Below are 14,374 nucleotides of genomic sequence, written 5' to 3' on the forward strand. Positions count from 1 at the left end.
ATTCAAAGCAGATATAGTCTAATTACGATCTCTTGTGAATTACAGTGACCCATGAGGGCCGCACATTTAAAGTGATTGTAAAGTCTCTTTGCTATTTTTAGAGAAAAAAAAACATGTTATACTTACCTGCGCTGTGCAGTGTATTTACAATGGGCAGCCAAGATCCTTCTCTTCTCTGGTCCCTGTTCGGCTTTTTCTGACCCCTCCCTCCTGTCAATTGCCACCACAGCAAGCAGCTTTGAGTCACAGCTTCCTGTGTCCATTCAGACATTGACAATCCCCCCCCCCCCCGGCACCATCTCTTCTCGCTGCTGATTGGAGTGACTTAAGTGACTTTGACAGCAACGGGAACCAATGGCACCGCTGTTGTGTCTTAACCAATCAGGATGAGAGTCTCGGACAGCTGAGGCACTCATGGACATTGCTGGACAGAGATGGGGCTCAGGTAAGTATTAGAGGGACCAAGGGGGGTTGCTGCACACAGAAGTTATTTTTTATCTTAATGCATAAAATGCATTAAGAAAAAAAACCTTCTGACTTTACAACCCCGTTAAGTAGCTGCAGACACAGAGGAAATGTCCAGACAGTCCTATGTGTACCTGCAGTTTCGAAAATCTTTCTATGCCTTGCAGCCCACGGTAATCTAAGAGTACCCTACAAAATTTTAATATATCTGTTTCCAAAGTCAATCTCAGGCACACTTAGTTGTATTGATATACAAAATACTTCTTGATGATGCCCCGAAAACAGGAGATTATCATTCATACGTGAAAAAAATAGGAACTTGGTGTGCAACATTCTATTCCTTTACCGCTTTGGGACAAAATTTGGAGCACAGTCTCTAAATCAACCCTACGAGTAGTGTTAAATAAAATAATGTTTCTTTTCACACATCAGGGGTCGCAGAGCCATAGTAGGTACTATGTGGGTTAATTGGCCACCAATAGGTGATGAGCACTGGCACGCCCTAAGACCAGAACTGCACTCCCTATATAACCCCTCCCACTACTGAGAGTCCTCAGTTTTTTCACCAGTGTCTAAGGTGTTAGTCACGAGTAAAGATGTGCTGTGCTGAGTTCCACTGGAAGCAATCTTTGCTGGGGATAGCCATGCTGACCGGATCCATTCAGACTGTCCTTTAATGGGCCTAAGGAATGGTACCCGGGCCTCGTGTCCAATAATACAAGGTTTTGCTTGCGAATGCTTCTTTTTTTAAAGAGCTGGACCCTGGGATCCAGTACTGGGGGCTGTATTGAGCACTCACCGCCTGATGCTGGAAACGGCGCTGTGTCAGAAGCCATCATTTCCGCCTTCTCCTACGCCTAGAGCAGGCAGATCCTCCAGTAAGAAAGGGGGGACTGGTCTCTCCTCCTGCGCGCCCCATGCTAACCCCTTGGGGCGAACTGTATGCCGAAAGCATTCTTTTTTTCTAAAAAAAAAAAAAAAAACGCGGCCACTCAGCGGTGGTTTTTACCCCCCGCCGCCATATCAGCTGTTTGCAGGGCACCTGAAGTGAAAACTTTCTTTTGAAAGCTGGGTGGGCATAATCGGTGCAGCCACATGTGAAGGAAGTTTTTAAAGCACTGTGTGTGTAGCTGCTGCTGGCTGTGGAGGGACACATGAGCAGGAGGTGGCTTACTTCAGGTTTGGTGACATAGGCATATCCCTTTGACTTTATTGTTACTTCATCAGGCTAGGTATTAATAGCAGCTTATAGCGCTAGCCTATAACCTAGCAGTGTACATTCTTTTTGCTAGTGCCTCTGCTTTTGTGCTTCAGGCTATGAGTGGAAGAGGGACCAGGAATTCCTCTAAGGGTTCTAAAGGGTCAATGGTTTCACAACAAACTAAATCCATTTCCAAAAAAATTTCATCCTCCTCTGAGAGTGATGCAGCCGGTCAGATTGTGCCATCAGGGGAGACTGTTGTTACAGCTGCGCTGGACACTTCAGTCCCTGTATATATCACACAGGAGGTTTTCTCTTCTACCATTTGTAATTTGGAAAAGAAGATTGATGCTATTCTCTCTCTCTCTCCATAGTGGGTCTAAACGTAGCAGATCCCCATCTAGTGCTGAGGACCCTCTTATTGAGGTGCAAGGGGCAGGGTATCGGGAAGATCTTCCAAGAGATTTGGAAAATACTAATATATCCTCTTCTGAGGAGCCTAATATAGAGGGAGTAGCATCACAAGACAGGTTGCTTGTGCGCTTTTTGCTGCCTGCAGCTCAGGCTCTTGATCAGCCCACCTCTGGTTTGGGATCACTAAAACCTCCCCCATCTGAGGATGCTTTTCCTATTCATTCATGGCTAAAAAGCTTTTGCATTCTGAATGGGAACATCCGGATAAACAATATTATCCTCCCAAGGAATTCTCCACACTTTATCCTATGGAGGAGGATCTTTATAAGAAATGAGGGGTTCCAGCAATTGATGCTGCAATTGCCTCGGTGAACAAGAGTCTCACATGTCTGGTGGATAATGCGCTGATGTTAAAGGATCCAACATATAAAAAGTTGGAACTTCTTTACAAAAGCAATATGTCTTTAGCAAGTTCAATAGTGCAGCCAGTTCTTACGGCAATTGGTGTATCTTAGTCCATTAAGCAACAGTTTGTGGAGATACTTAAGATTCTGCCTGATCAGCAGGCCCAGCACTAGGCTGGCATATCAGACGCACTATGTTTCACAGTAGATGCTATGAAAGATTCTATCATTCAAGCCTCACAGCTTATGCTTGGACTAGTGCATTCTCGCAGAGTTCTATGGCTGAAAAATTGGTCGAAGCACAGTGTAAAAAAACTCTTGACCAGTTTTCCCCTTTTCATGGGGAACGCCTATTTGGAGACGATTTGGATAAATACATCCAAAGGATCTCTAATGGGAAACGCGCTCTTTTACCAGTAAAGAAGAAGTTTAAACATTTCTCCTTTAAACGTGCTTCCTCACCTGTGCCAGGGGCATCAGCCTATAGGCAGTCTCAATGGCCTCAACCGTCAGGTTCAAGGGGAATACCCCAAGGGCAGCACCAGGATCAAAAGAGATCTTGGGGCAGAAAGCCCACAAAGCAGAATGCTAAAGCCTCCTTATGAAGGTGCACCCCCGCTCGAGGGGGGGGGGGGGGGGTTGAAGGCTCCTGCAATTTTCAATGATCTGGCAGGAACAATGTTAAGACAGATGGGTGGCTTCTTCAGTTTCTCTAGGTTACAAACTAGAGTTTCAAGAATTTACGTCCCCTCGTTTTCTAAAATCAAATGTTCCCAGGGATCCAGAGAAAAAGTCGTCTCTCTTTCTAGCTCTGGATCATCTATTAAACCAGCTGGTGATATCAGAGGTTCCCTACACGATTAGACTAAGTCCGCCGGACAATCTGCTGGATTTTGCAGTGGCGGTCCGCCAGACTTTCCGAACAAGCGGACTTGCCCACACACAAACTGACTTTTCCGGCAGACAACCCGCGGAGACTTTTTTCAAATGAACGGACTTGCTCACACATGGAGTAAAGTCCGTTAATTTTGAATGTGACTCCAGGTACGACGGGACTAGCGAAGGAAGTCAATGTTGCCGCCTCCATCCACGAGATTGACACTTCACGAGCCCTGTCGCCTGGTATGGATTTAAAGGGGAACCCCTACGGCGAAAAAACACCATGGGGGTCCCCCCAAAGTCCATACCAGACCCCGATCCGAGCACGTAGCCCGGCCGGTCAGGGAAGGTGATGAGTGAGCCCCCCCCCCCGAGCCGTACCAGGCTGTGTGCCCTCAACATGGGGGAGTGGGTGCTTTGGGGAAGGGGGCGCCCTGCAGGCCCCCCACCCCAAAGAACCTTGTCCCCATGTTGATGAGGACAAGGGCCTCTTCCCAACAACTGTGGCCGTTGGTTGTTGGAGTCTGCGGGCGGGGGGCTTATCAAAATCTGGGAGCCCCCTTTAATAAGGGGGGCCCAAGATGCCGGCCCCCCCACCCTATGTGAATGAGTATGGGGTACATCGTACCCCTACCCATTCACCTGGGGGGAAAAGTGTCAATAAAAAAAACACAACACAGGTTTTTAAAGTAGTTTATTAGACAGCTCCGGGGGTCTTCTTGCTGGGCTCCTCCGCTATCTTCTGCTCTTTTACCGCTCTTTTACTAGCGGAGGAGCCCGGCTTTCTCCTTCGTCACCGCCATCCGGGGGGTCTTCTTCCGACTTCGGGGGTCTTGTCCCGCTCTTCGGTTCTTCTGCCGGGCCTCCGCTATCTTCTTCCTGCTCTTACTAGCGTTGGCCCAGTCTTCTTCCTTCCAATGGTGACACGATGCTCTTTCTGGCCGTAATGCCAGGGACGCGTTGCGCGACGACTTATATAGGCATACGGTGCGGGCTCACCAGGTGATGTCACATGGTGACCCCACCCCTTATGATGTCACAGTCCCGGGGGATGCTTGTTTTATGCCAGTACATTCTGGGTATTATTGATGTCTAAATTATGTTTACATACTTCCCTGTCCACATGTATGTACATTTTATATTCTTATTGTGTATGTGTATTTACTGACCCAGCAACTTTTAAGTTTTATTGTTGCTCATGTATGTACAGCATTTGCAATAAATCTTTGTATATTTACTTTCATCTGTGTTGTGTACATTGGCTATTATGCCGGGTAACTCACAATCGTTGCTGCTGCTCTGTTACATAACATTTTGAAACAAATTGATTTTGTCTCAGTGTTTGCTGTGGACATTGGCTAAACCTCTCTCACCTCATTTAAAGTCCCAGGGCTATTTTTCTTGTTTTTTGTGCATTATTAGGGCTGGAGGTGTCAGAAGGGTCACACCAGACCTTAATCTCCCTTATCAGCTTTGCAAAGTCAACCTTTTAAGCCTTTATGGGAAATTCCCTTGGTTTTTTTGACAAGAAAGATAATCTTTTTGGTTGCCATTTCTTCTTCTAGAAGAGTATCGGAACTAGCGGTTCTATCTTGTAAAAAGCCATATTTGATCATGCATAAGGATAAGGTGGGTTTGAGTCCTCATCCTGAATTCCTACCAAAAGTAGGGCTGGGGAAAAAATCGATTTAAATCTTGAATCGAGTTGAGAGGTTAAATTGATTCAAAATTTCAGCAAATTGATTTTTTGATTTTTTTTTTCACCAGGACCAGCGCTGACTTTTTTTTTAGTTTTATTTTTTTAAATCACAGATTTTTTTTTTGGATTAGAAAATCGCCCAGCTCTAACCAAGAGTGGTGACAGGTTTTCATTTAAACCAGGATATTATTCTTCCATCTTTTTTCCCAGAGCCTTAATCTAGGGAAGAAAAGGCACTACATTCCCTTGATGTAGTAAGAGCGATCAGGGTGTGTTTGCAAAACAGATGTTTTGTTTGTACTGCCAGAAGGTCCAAAAAGGGGACAGGCAGCATCAAAATCTACTATTTCCAAATGGATTCATCAAGTGATTGTTCAAGCTTACGGCTTAAAGAAGAAAATTCCTCCTTTTCATGTTAAAGCACTCTCAACCAGGGCGATCAGTGCCTCTTGGGCGGTGCATCATCAGGCCTCTATGGCTCAGATCTGTAAGGCCGCAACTTGGTCTTCAGTTCATACATTTACCAGATTTTATCATGAGGATATTGCCTTAGGGCGCAGTGTAATGCAGGCTGCAGTATGAGTCCTCTAGTCTCTTTTATGCCCTACTTTTTTGTTGTCTCCCTCCCTTCAGTTGCCATTGCTATGGGACATCCCACATAGTAACTACTATGGCTCTGTGTCCCCTGATGTATGAAAAGAAAACAGGATTTTAAAAACAGCTTACCTGTAAAATCATTTTTTTTTATGTACGTCAAGGGACACAGAGGTCCCTCCCTTCTTGGTATACACTTGTATTGCTTGGCTACAAAACTGACGACTCCCAGTAGTGGGAGGGGTTATATAGGGAGTGCACTTCTGGTCTTAGGGCTTGCCAGTGTCCATCACCTATTGGTGGCCTATTAACCCACATAGTATCTACTATGACACTGTGTCCCCTGATGTACATCAAAGAAAAGGATTTTACAGGTAAGCTGTTTTAAAAAATCTTGTTATCCGCGCTTAGGCCAAAGGGGAAATTAGGTGTGTTGCCTACCCTTCTAGGTCCCCAATAGGGGACTAGAATTATAATAGTGCAAGTATAAGGGTAATGACTAATAAAAGTGCATATACCAGTAGTGCATTCCTAATAAGTTCATATTTATTTGGCAAACTACTGAGGTTTGCACCGCTGGTATATGCACATTGGTAATTTATGAGGCTTGCACTATTGGTATATGCAATTTTACTAGTAACTATAGAGGCACATAGCACCTAACAAGTGAACAGGGTCTGTCGCCTTTTGTTATATAGGTAGCTCCATTTACCTTTATACCTGCCCTATCAGTAGCTTATTAGGAAAACATTTATAAGGTCCTTATGTTGTGATATAAAACTCCAGAGATACTACATACAGTATCTCACAAAATTGATTACACCCCTCACATTTTTGTAAATATTTTATTATATCTTTTCATGTGATAACACTGAAGAAATGACACTTTGCTACAATGTAAAGTAGTGGGTATACAGCTTGTATAACAGTGTAAATTTTCTGTCCCCTCAAAATAACTCAACAAACAGCCATTAATGTCTAAACCGCTGGCAACAAAAGCGAGTATACCCCTAAGTGAAAATGTCCAAATTGGGCCCAAAGTGTCAATATTTTGTGTGGCCACCATTATTTTCCAGCACTGCCTTAACGCTCTTGGGCATGGAGTTCACCAGAGCTTCACAGGTTGCCACTGGAGTCCTCTTTCATTCCTCCATGATGACATCACGGAGCTGGTGGAAGTGAGAGACCTTGCGCTCCTCCGCCTTCCATTTTGAGGATGCCCCACAAATTCTCAATAGGGTTTAGGTCTGGAGACATGCTTGGCCAGTCCATCACCTTTACCCTCAGCTTTTTTAGCAAGGCAGTGGTCATCTTGAAGGTGTGTTTGGGGCCCTTATGTTGGAATACTGCCCTGCGGCCCAGTCCCCCCGAAGGGAGGGGCTCATGATCTGCTTCAGTATGTCACAGCACATTGGCATTCATGGTTCCCTCAATGAACTGTAGCTCCCTAGTGCCAGCAGCACTCATGCAGCCCCAGATCATGACCCTCCCATCACCATGCTTGACCATAGGCAAGACACGCTTGTCTTTATATTCCTCACCTGGTTGCTGCCACACATGCTTGACACCAACTGATCCAAATTCAGCAAACTGTTTGTGGACTCTCTTGTGCACCATATTTAGAAGAAGCTTCCTTCTGGGACCACAGCCATGCAGACCAATTTGATGCAGTGTGCGACGTATGGTCTGAGCACTGACAGGCTGACCCCCCCACCCCTTAAACCTCTGCAGCAATGCTAGAAGCACTCATACATCTATTTCCCAAAGACAACCTCTGGATAAGACGCTGAGCAGGGGCACTCAACCGCATTGGTCGAACACGGCGAGGCCTGCTCTGAGGGGAACCTGTCCTGTTAAACCGCTCTATGGTCTTGGCCACCATGCTGCAGCTCATTTGCAGGGTCTTGGCAGTCTTCCTATAGCCCAGGCCATCTTTATGTAGAGCAACAATTAATTTTTATCAGATCCTCAGAGAGTCCTTTGCCATGAGATGCCATGTTAAACTTCAAGTGGCCAGTATGAGAGAGTGAGAGCGATGACAGCAAATTTAACTCACCTGCTCCCCATTTACACCTGAGTCCTTGTAACACTAACGAATCACATGACCCCGGGGAGTTAAAATGGCTACGTGGGCCCAAATTGGACATTTTCACTTAGAGGTGTACTCACCTTTGTTGCCAGCGGTTTAGACATTAATGGCTATATGTTGAGTTATTTTGAGGGGATAGCAAATTTACACTGTCTCCTGGGATTTCAGGTATCCCTAAGCACTCCAAAAGACTTGCTACACATATCCTGGTGACATCCAGGAGACTCGGTCCTCCAATATTGCATGGCTGCAGAGATTGCCAGAGGTACTACAGAATTGTTTAAAGTGGTTGTAAACCCTCCCCCACAACTTTGTCCCATGTAAATCAGCATAAAAAACCCTAATGAACACTGCTTGTAGATATCTCCTTACTTGCTTAGTATTGTTGTAATCCTTTTTATTCTTTAGAATGAAGTCACTGAGCATGCTCAGATCTCCCCTGATTTACGGCACACTCTCTATGTGCTTATCTATCTGTTATCAGGACTTCCTACGCACAACACTGAACTCCCAGGAGACTTCAAAATTATTCAGAGATTCCTCCTACACACCATGTGACCATGTGACATGACATGCAGTGTAAACTTGGTCATTACTGCAGTCTTATCAGCTGAAGCTGATAAGGCTGACAAAGGGAAACATTAGACATTGCACAAGTAAATACTATGAAATAAGGAAGCAGGGTCTCCATAGAAACGTTGGCTTGAGAAGGAGGCTTGGTTAACAATACAGGAAGTGCTCAATGTAAGGGCGGAAATACACTCCACTGTGGATTCAGAAAACAATACTTAAGATGGTGCTGCCTAACCCCCTGGAAACAAGTTTTTTAAAGTCTCTTTAAACAGTAAGTAATATGTGATTTGAGCTGGATTACGGTGGCTATAGTCTGATAATTACTTATTATAATGGACTGAATGAAGAGAAGCATCAGAGTGGGAGAGTTTACTTCCTCTTTAATAAAACATGGGCTTCTTGGAACCTATCCTCTTTAGGTATGCTACCATTTCATCACCTCTACCCGATATACCCTTATGCTGTATTATATACTTGCATTATTATGATGTGCATTCTTGCCGATTTAAAATGGAGTTGCACCGAAAAAATAAAATTCATGAATGTTCCTAAAAAAAAAGAAAAGAAAAGAACATTTGGGAAAAAAATCATTTTTTACTCACCTCTAAATGGCTGTTGCTAGGGGGTCCCTCGTAGTCTACCTCCTTCAGTGCCTGGGCTCGTGACATCACTTCCCCCCAGGAAGGGCTCAGCTCTGCCCCCTCCCTCCTGTCAGTCATCTGGGACACATGACAGGTCCCAGATGATTGCGCGGCCAATCGTGGCGGCGTTCGCACATGCGCAGTGGGTGCCCGGCTGTGAAGCCAGGCACCCACAGTTACAATTCTGGCGCTGCCGAACGGAGGGGGAGATGAGCGGGGCTTCGATCCCCCGCATTGCTGGACCCTGGGACAGGTAAGTGTCTTTTTCTTCTACAGCTTTAAAATGTTCAATATGTACACTTCAGAACTCTCCATAATGTGAATCTATATGCAATTAATATTACGATTTAATCTGCTTAACTATTTGTACATTTGATTGGCTGGACTTGATCTAATACTTTACTACCTTGTACAACCCCCATAGCTATCATCAATTTTAAAATTACCTTATTTTTTTTAGTAAAAATTATAAATTTTCTTCGTTTAAACATTTGATATGTTTAAGTGGGCAAACATAAAAAAACCTACAGGGGATAAAATTATTATTTCTCTTTCGTCCATCGACAAACACAACGCCTCCTTAATCTTGACCATTGGGTTATATCACCTCTGCAGGAGTAGGACTAGGCAGAACAAAAAAAAAAAAAAAACCTGGCTACGCTCATGGGTTGTTCTCCGTCAGTATATAACCCCCTCCCTGCTCTAGGTATTCAGTTTTATTTCTGTCTAGTCAGGAGTAAGGACCTAGCTCCTTGCTGGGATCTTTTGGTCCTAGCAAATATTACTTTGTCTCTTTTTTCCGTGCATTTTTTCCTGGGAGATCTGCAGCCAACTGCTGGGTTAGGCGATGGGCTGGATAATTTAGATCCAGTAGTCTCCCCAGTCCAGCCAGCCAGCGCGTGCAGACCGCAGCTGCGTGCTAGGTCGGCCATGACAGAGCCTCAACGGACGGAGGCTGGCCCGCGAGTTAAACATCTTGCAGGGTCACCTACGGGCGGGCTCTGGTCGGAGTCGCAGTGGTCCCTTGGCCGACAGCCCCCCACTTCGGTGGCGAGTTCTGTCTGGAAGGTCACCCACACCATAGATCGGTAAGCTCCTGTGACCCGGTTAAGGCTGCTGTGTCTTGGATAGGGCTCTTGTGGTTAGCCTTGGGTTATTTTGCCCACCCCTTTTCGATGTCCCAATGGTCAAGATTAAGGAGGCGATGTGTCCGTCTAACGAAAGAGAGAATTTGATTTTTGTACTCACCGTAAAATCTATTTTTCTGAGTTCATCGACGGACACAGCACCCACCCCTCTGGAGTTTTTTGATACTTCTATTACTACTTGCTACTAAACTGAATACCTAGAGCAAGGAGGAGGTTATATGCTGACTGAGGACAGCCCATGGGCGTAGCCAGGTGTTTTTTGTTCTGCCTAGTCCTACTCCTGCAGAGGTGATAACTCAATGGTCAAGATTAAGGAGGCGTTGTGTCTGTCGAACTCTGAGAAATAGATTTTACGGTGAGGACAAAAATCTAATTTTCCCCACTGCTTGGGTTTGAGATTTGCAAATCATGCCGATTTTACACAGCGTCTCATTTTTTTGGGAATTGGCGTTGTACTTTGTTCTAAAAAATAAATATAAAAATTTTAATATTCAACTAGTGCGGCAACCTGCTAGCAACCTTTAGTAAATCAACCCTGTAGTGTATTTTTTCACAGCCATGGTGACCTCAGAGGGGCCATTTAGTTGCACCTATAAGTTCTTAAAATAAAAAAATTGTGTGTCCATGTAACTGATTATAGTAAGGAAGGTCTTTGATACTTAGCTACATTTTTACAGTGACTTCCAATTTGTAGTAACAAAGGTTATCCTTGTGTCTGTTTGCAGGGACAGGATGGAGGCCATGGAGAAACAGATTGCCAGCCTCACAGGATTGGTCCAAAGTGCTTTGATGCGGAGCTCTGACAGTGAAAACCCAAGGTATGAGAAATTAGGTTAATGAAGTGACAAAAGCAGATCACAGCCGTTGTAACCAGAAAATAGGGGTGCAGATAGTCCTGTAGTAAGCCTGATTTGAGCTTTATGCTGGTATTTCACAACTCTTTGTTAATTTAACAAGTATAAGAGATGTCAGATAATTACACTAGCTGAAATGAAAACTAATGTCAAGACTTAAAAGCTGAAGAGGAAGTAAAAGCTGTAAAAGCTGTTTTACTGTATATATTTACCAATTATTATCATTTACAATATTTTATTGCGCCATCTTTTTTTATTTGGTACTGCACAAAGTATGTATACATACTGATGCTGAATATTAGGCCAGATTATAACACTGAAAATATGTGTTTTAAGGGTATGTTTGAGTTGGAGGGTGGTTGTGGAAAAAGGGAAGAAGCAAAAAGGAAGGATTAAGGAAGGTTATATGTAGAAGAAGCTTGTGCTTAGGGTAGTCTCTGAAAATGAGCAACAAATGTATGGAAGAACAAGGTTAGGGAGAGTTGCATGTTACAGGTAAAGTGTATGTCAAGCCAAATGTGTTTATTCATGATCGCTTTAACTACTTGCTGACCACGCGCCGCAGATGTACTGCGGCAAGGTGGTTCGGCTGTGAAAATCCATTCACTAGCATTCGTGGGCATGTGCGCGCTCTCTGATTGGCCAGCCAAGGAGCCAATCAGTGGGTCCAGCGGACTCTTTGTCCGCAACCGCCCACGATCGTTCCCCGCAGAGACAGAAGGGGGATATGTGGAAGTAAACAAGGCAGATCTCTGTTCTGTCAGGTGATGACACTGAGATCTGTCTTCCTGCTAAGCAGAAGGACAGATCTGTGTGTTTCCCCAGTCACACCCCATACAGTTAGCAGTCACAAACAGGGAACACATTTACCCCTTGATTGCCCCTGATGTTAACCCCTTCCCTGCCTTACTAATATTGTGCATATTTTTAGCACTGATAACTGTATTGATGTCACTGGTTTCTAGGGGTGCAACGGATCGTCACCGATCCGTGATCCGAACTGGTCACCCCGCTCAGATCGGCACATGCTGCGTTCCGCGGAGAGCTCCGCGATCTCGGCCTTAGGAAAGGCCGCGGCTTCGGCCTAGCTCTGAAGCAGCAGCCATCTTTCTACACCCAGGTTGTTTACACTGCGATCGCTCCGACGAAGCGATCACTTGTAAATAAACCAGCGTCATGTCATGACGCCGGTTCCTCTCTCCCCTCTCTGTACTGATCTGTACAGTGGAGGGGAGAGATCCAGAGATGGAAGCAGCCATCCCTCCATACCCTGCAGTACCCAGCAATACCCTGCCAATACTCTGCAGTACCCAGCAATACCCTGCCAATACTCTAGCAATACTCTGCAGTACCCAGCAATACCCTGCCAATACTCTGCAATACCCTGCCAATACTCTGCAATACCCTGATAATACTCTAGCAATACTCTGCGATACTCTGCAATACCCTGCCTGCCAATACTCTGCTATACCCTGCCAATACTCTGTGATACCCTTCCAATACTTTGCCAATACTCTGCGATACCCTGCCAATACTCTGCGATACCCTGCCAATACTCTGCGATACCCTGCCAATACCCTGCCTGCCAATATTCTGCGATACCCTGCCTCCCAATACTCTGCGATACCCTGCCTGCCAATACTCTGCCATACCCAGCCATACTCTGCCATACCCAGCCAATATTACAGTGGGGGAGATTGCGGATATTACAGTGGGGACTATATGGTGGTGGAATTTTCACAGTTTTTTGCTGATCCAAAAAATGATCTGATCCGTGAGTTTTTTGATCCGTTGCACCCCTACTGGTTTCCCAAAAAGTGTCAAAAATTTCAGGTGTTCAGTCTGTCCGCTGCAGTCCCGCTAAAAATTGCTGATCGCCACCATTACTAGTAAAAAAAAATAAAGTAAAAATAGCAATAAATATATCCCCTATTTTGTAGACGCTATAACTTTTGCGCAAACCAATCAATATACACTTATTGTTTGTTTTTATAAACAATATGTAGAAAAATACATATTGGCCTAAACTGATGAATACATTTTGTTTTTTTTTATATTTTTTTGGTTATGTATTATAGCAGAAAGTAAAAAAAAAAAAAATATATATATTTTTTCAAATTGTTCTTTTTGTTTATAGCGCAAAAAATAAAAAAACGCAGAGGTGATCAAATACCACCAAAACAAAGCTCTATTTGTGGGGAAAAAAGGACATCAATTTTGTTTTGGTACAACATCGCATGACCGCACAATTGGCAGATAAAATAATGTAGTGCCGTATGGCAAAAAATGGCCTGGCCATTAAAGGGGTAGATCCTTCCACGGCTGAACTGGTTAAATAGACATGAGGAAGGATTAAGTCTGGCACACTATCTGTTTTTATTTATTTTTATTTTGTTCAACCCAGTGGGCTGAAGGAAAAAAAATGGAGACGCTTGGAAGGAGCTTGATGTACTATCAGATGTTAGTAAAGCGATCTCTCTGCTGAGCTATTGTGTTCTGACAGGGGGACCACCAGTAAGTGCTCACAGCCGTTGGCTGCCAGAGCTGATCGGATGATTTATTTTCAAGCGTACCCATTCAACAGAAGCTGGCAGGGCTGATATTTACACAGGCTGAATGTTGGCTGGTTTCTGTTGAACTAGCTTATATTCTGCCTGTGTGTACCAGGCATTTGAATCCCTGCAGGACTTTTCTGCTGTTCTCAGCTCCATTGATTTCCCCTCACTATTGCTCATATGCGAAGAATACAGGAAATGTTAGGACGTAGCTATAGACCAGGGCCGGCAACCCCTGGCAGGGGGTGCCAGAGGTGGCACGCATCCACACTTGGAATGGCAAGCAAAAGCAATCCCGGCAGACTCTTCTCCCACACATGAAAGCCAGCCAGGGGCTGCATATAGGTAAAGAAGAGCAGCTGGTTCACAGCCAGCTCTCTTTCTGCCCCCAAGGGTTCTGCACTCCTCGATCTGTGCAGTGAAGTATTTGGACACTTCAGAGTCCAGGGCTTGGCAGCTCTCCTATTGTTATGGTAACTATGCACTCCTCCTCCATGGCAGCAGTAGTCTTTCATCCTGAGCCACCTTTTGGCCAGCCCTCTCTAATCCGTGTACAAGTACATCTGCATCTGCTACCTCTGAACACTCCTCTCCCTCGGCAGCCCTGCACCTGCCTCAGCATTGCATGGGAGACCATTTTGGCCAGAAAAGTTGAGGCTGTGAATGAAGTTATTAGCTTTGCATATAACTGACTTTTTGTAACCATTACTTTATTACAGGCTTTGTGAGTACTACAAAGCAGTACTTGCAAAGCCTAGTATACTTAATGCTTTGCACCTGGCTTTGTAAGTACTGCTTTGCATAGTGCCTTGCATGTGCTGCTTTTGTAACTGGCTTTGCAGGTACTCACAAAGCCAG

General features: G+C 44.7%; 1 protein-coding gene across 11 annotated transcripts in view; it reads left to right on the forward strand.

Moving 5' to 3' along the window:
• The window catches only part of SRCIN1 (SRC kinase signaling inhibitor 1), a 942,827-nt gene that overhangs the window by 730,217 nt on the left and 198,236 nt on the right, over positions 1–14,374 (forward strand). For all 11 annotated transcript variants that reach the window (XM_077459382.1, XM_077459389.1, XM_077459385.1 and 8 more), the window contains one exon: positions 10,833–10,925. In XM_077459382.1, coding sequence (XP_077315508.1) covers positions 10,833–10,925 — 93 coding nt within the window. The remainder of the gene's footprint in view (positions 1–10,832; positions 10,926–14,374) is intronic.

Source organism: Lithobates pipiens, unplaced genomic scaffold, assembly GCF_037356315.1.
Source record: "Lithobates pipiens isolate NorthernLeopardFrog02 unplaced genomic scaffold, aLitPip1_a1.2 Scaffold_28, whole genome shotgun sequence".
Lineage (NCBI taxonomy): Eukaryota > Metazoa > Chordata > Amphibia > Anura > Ranidae > Lithobates > Lithobates pipiens.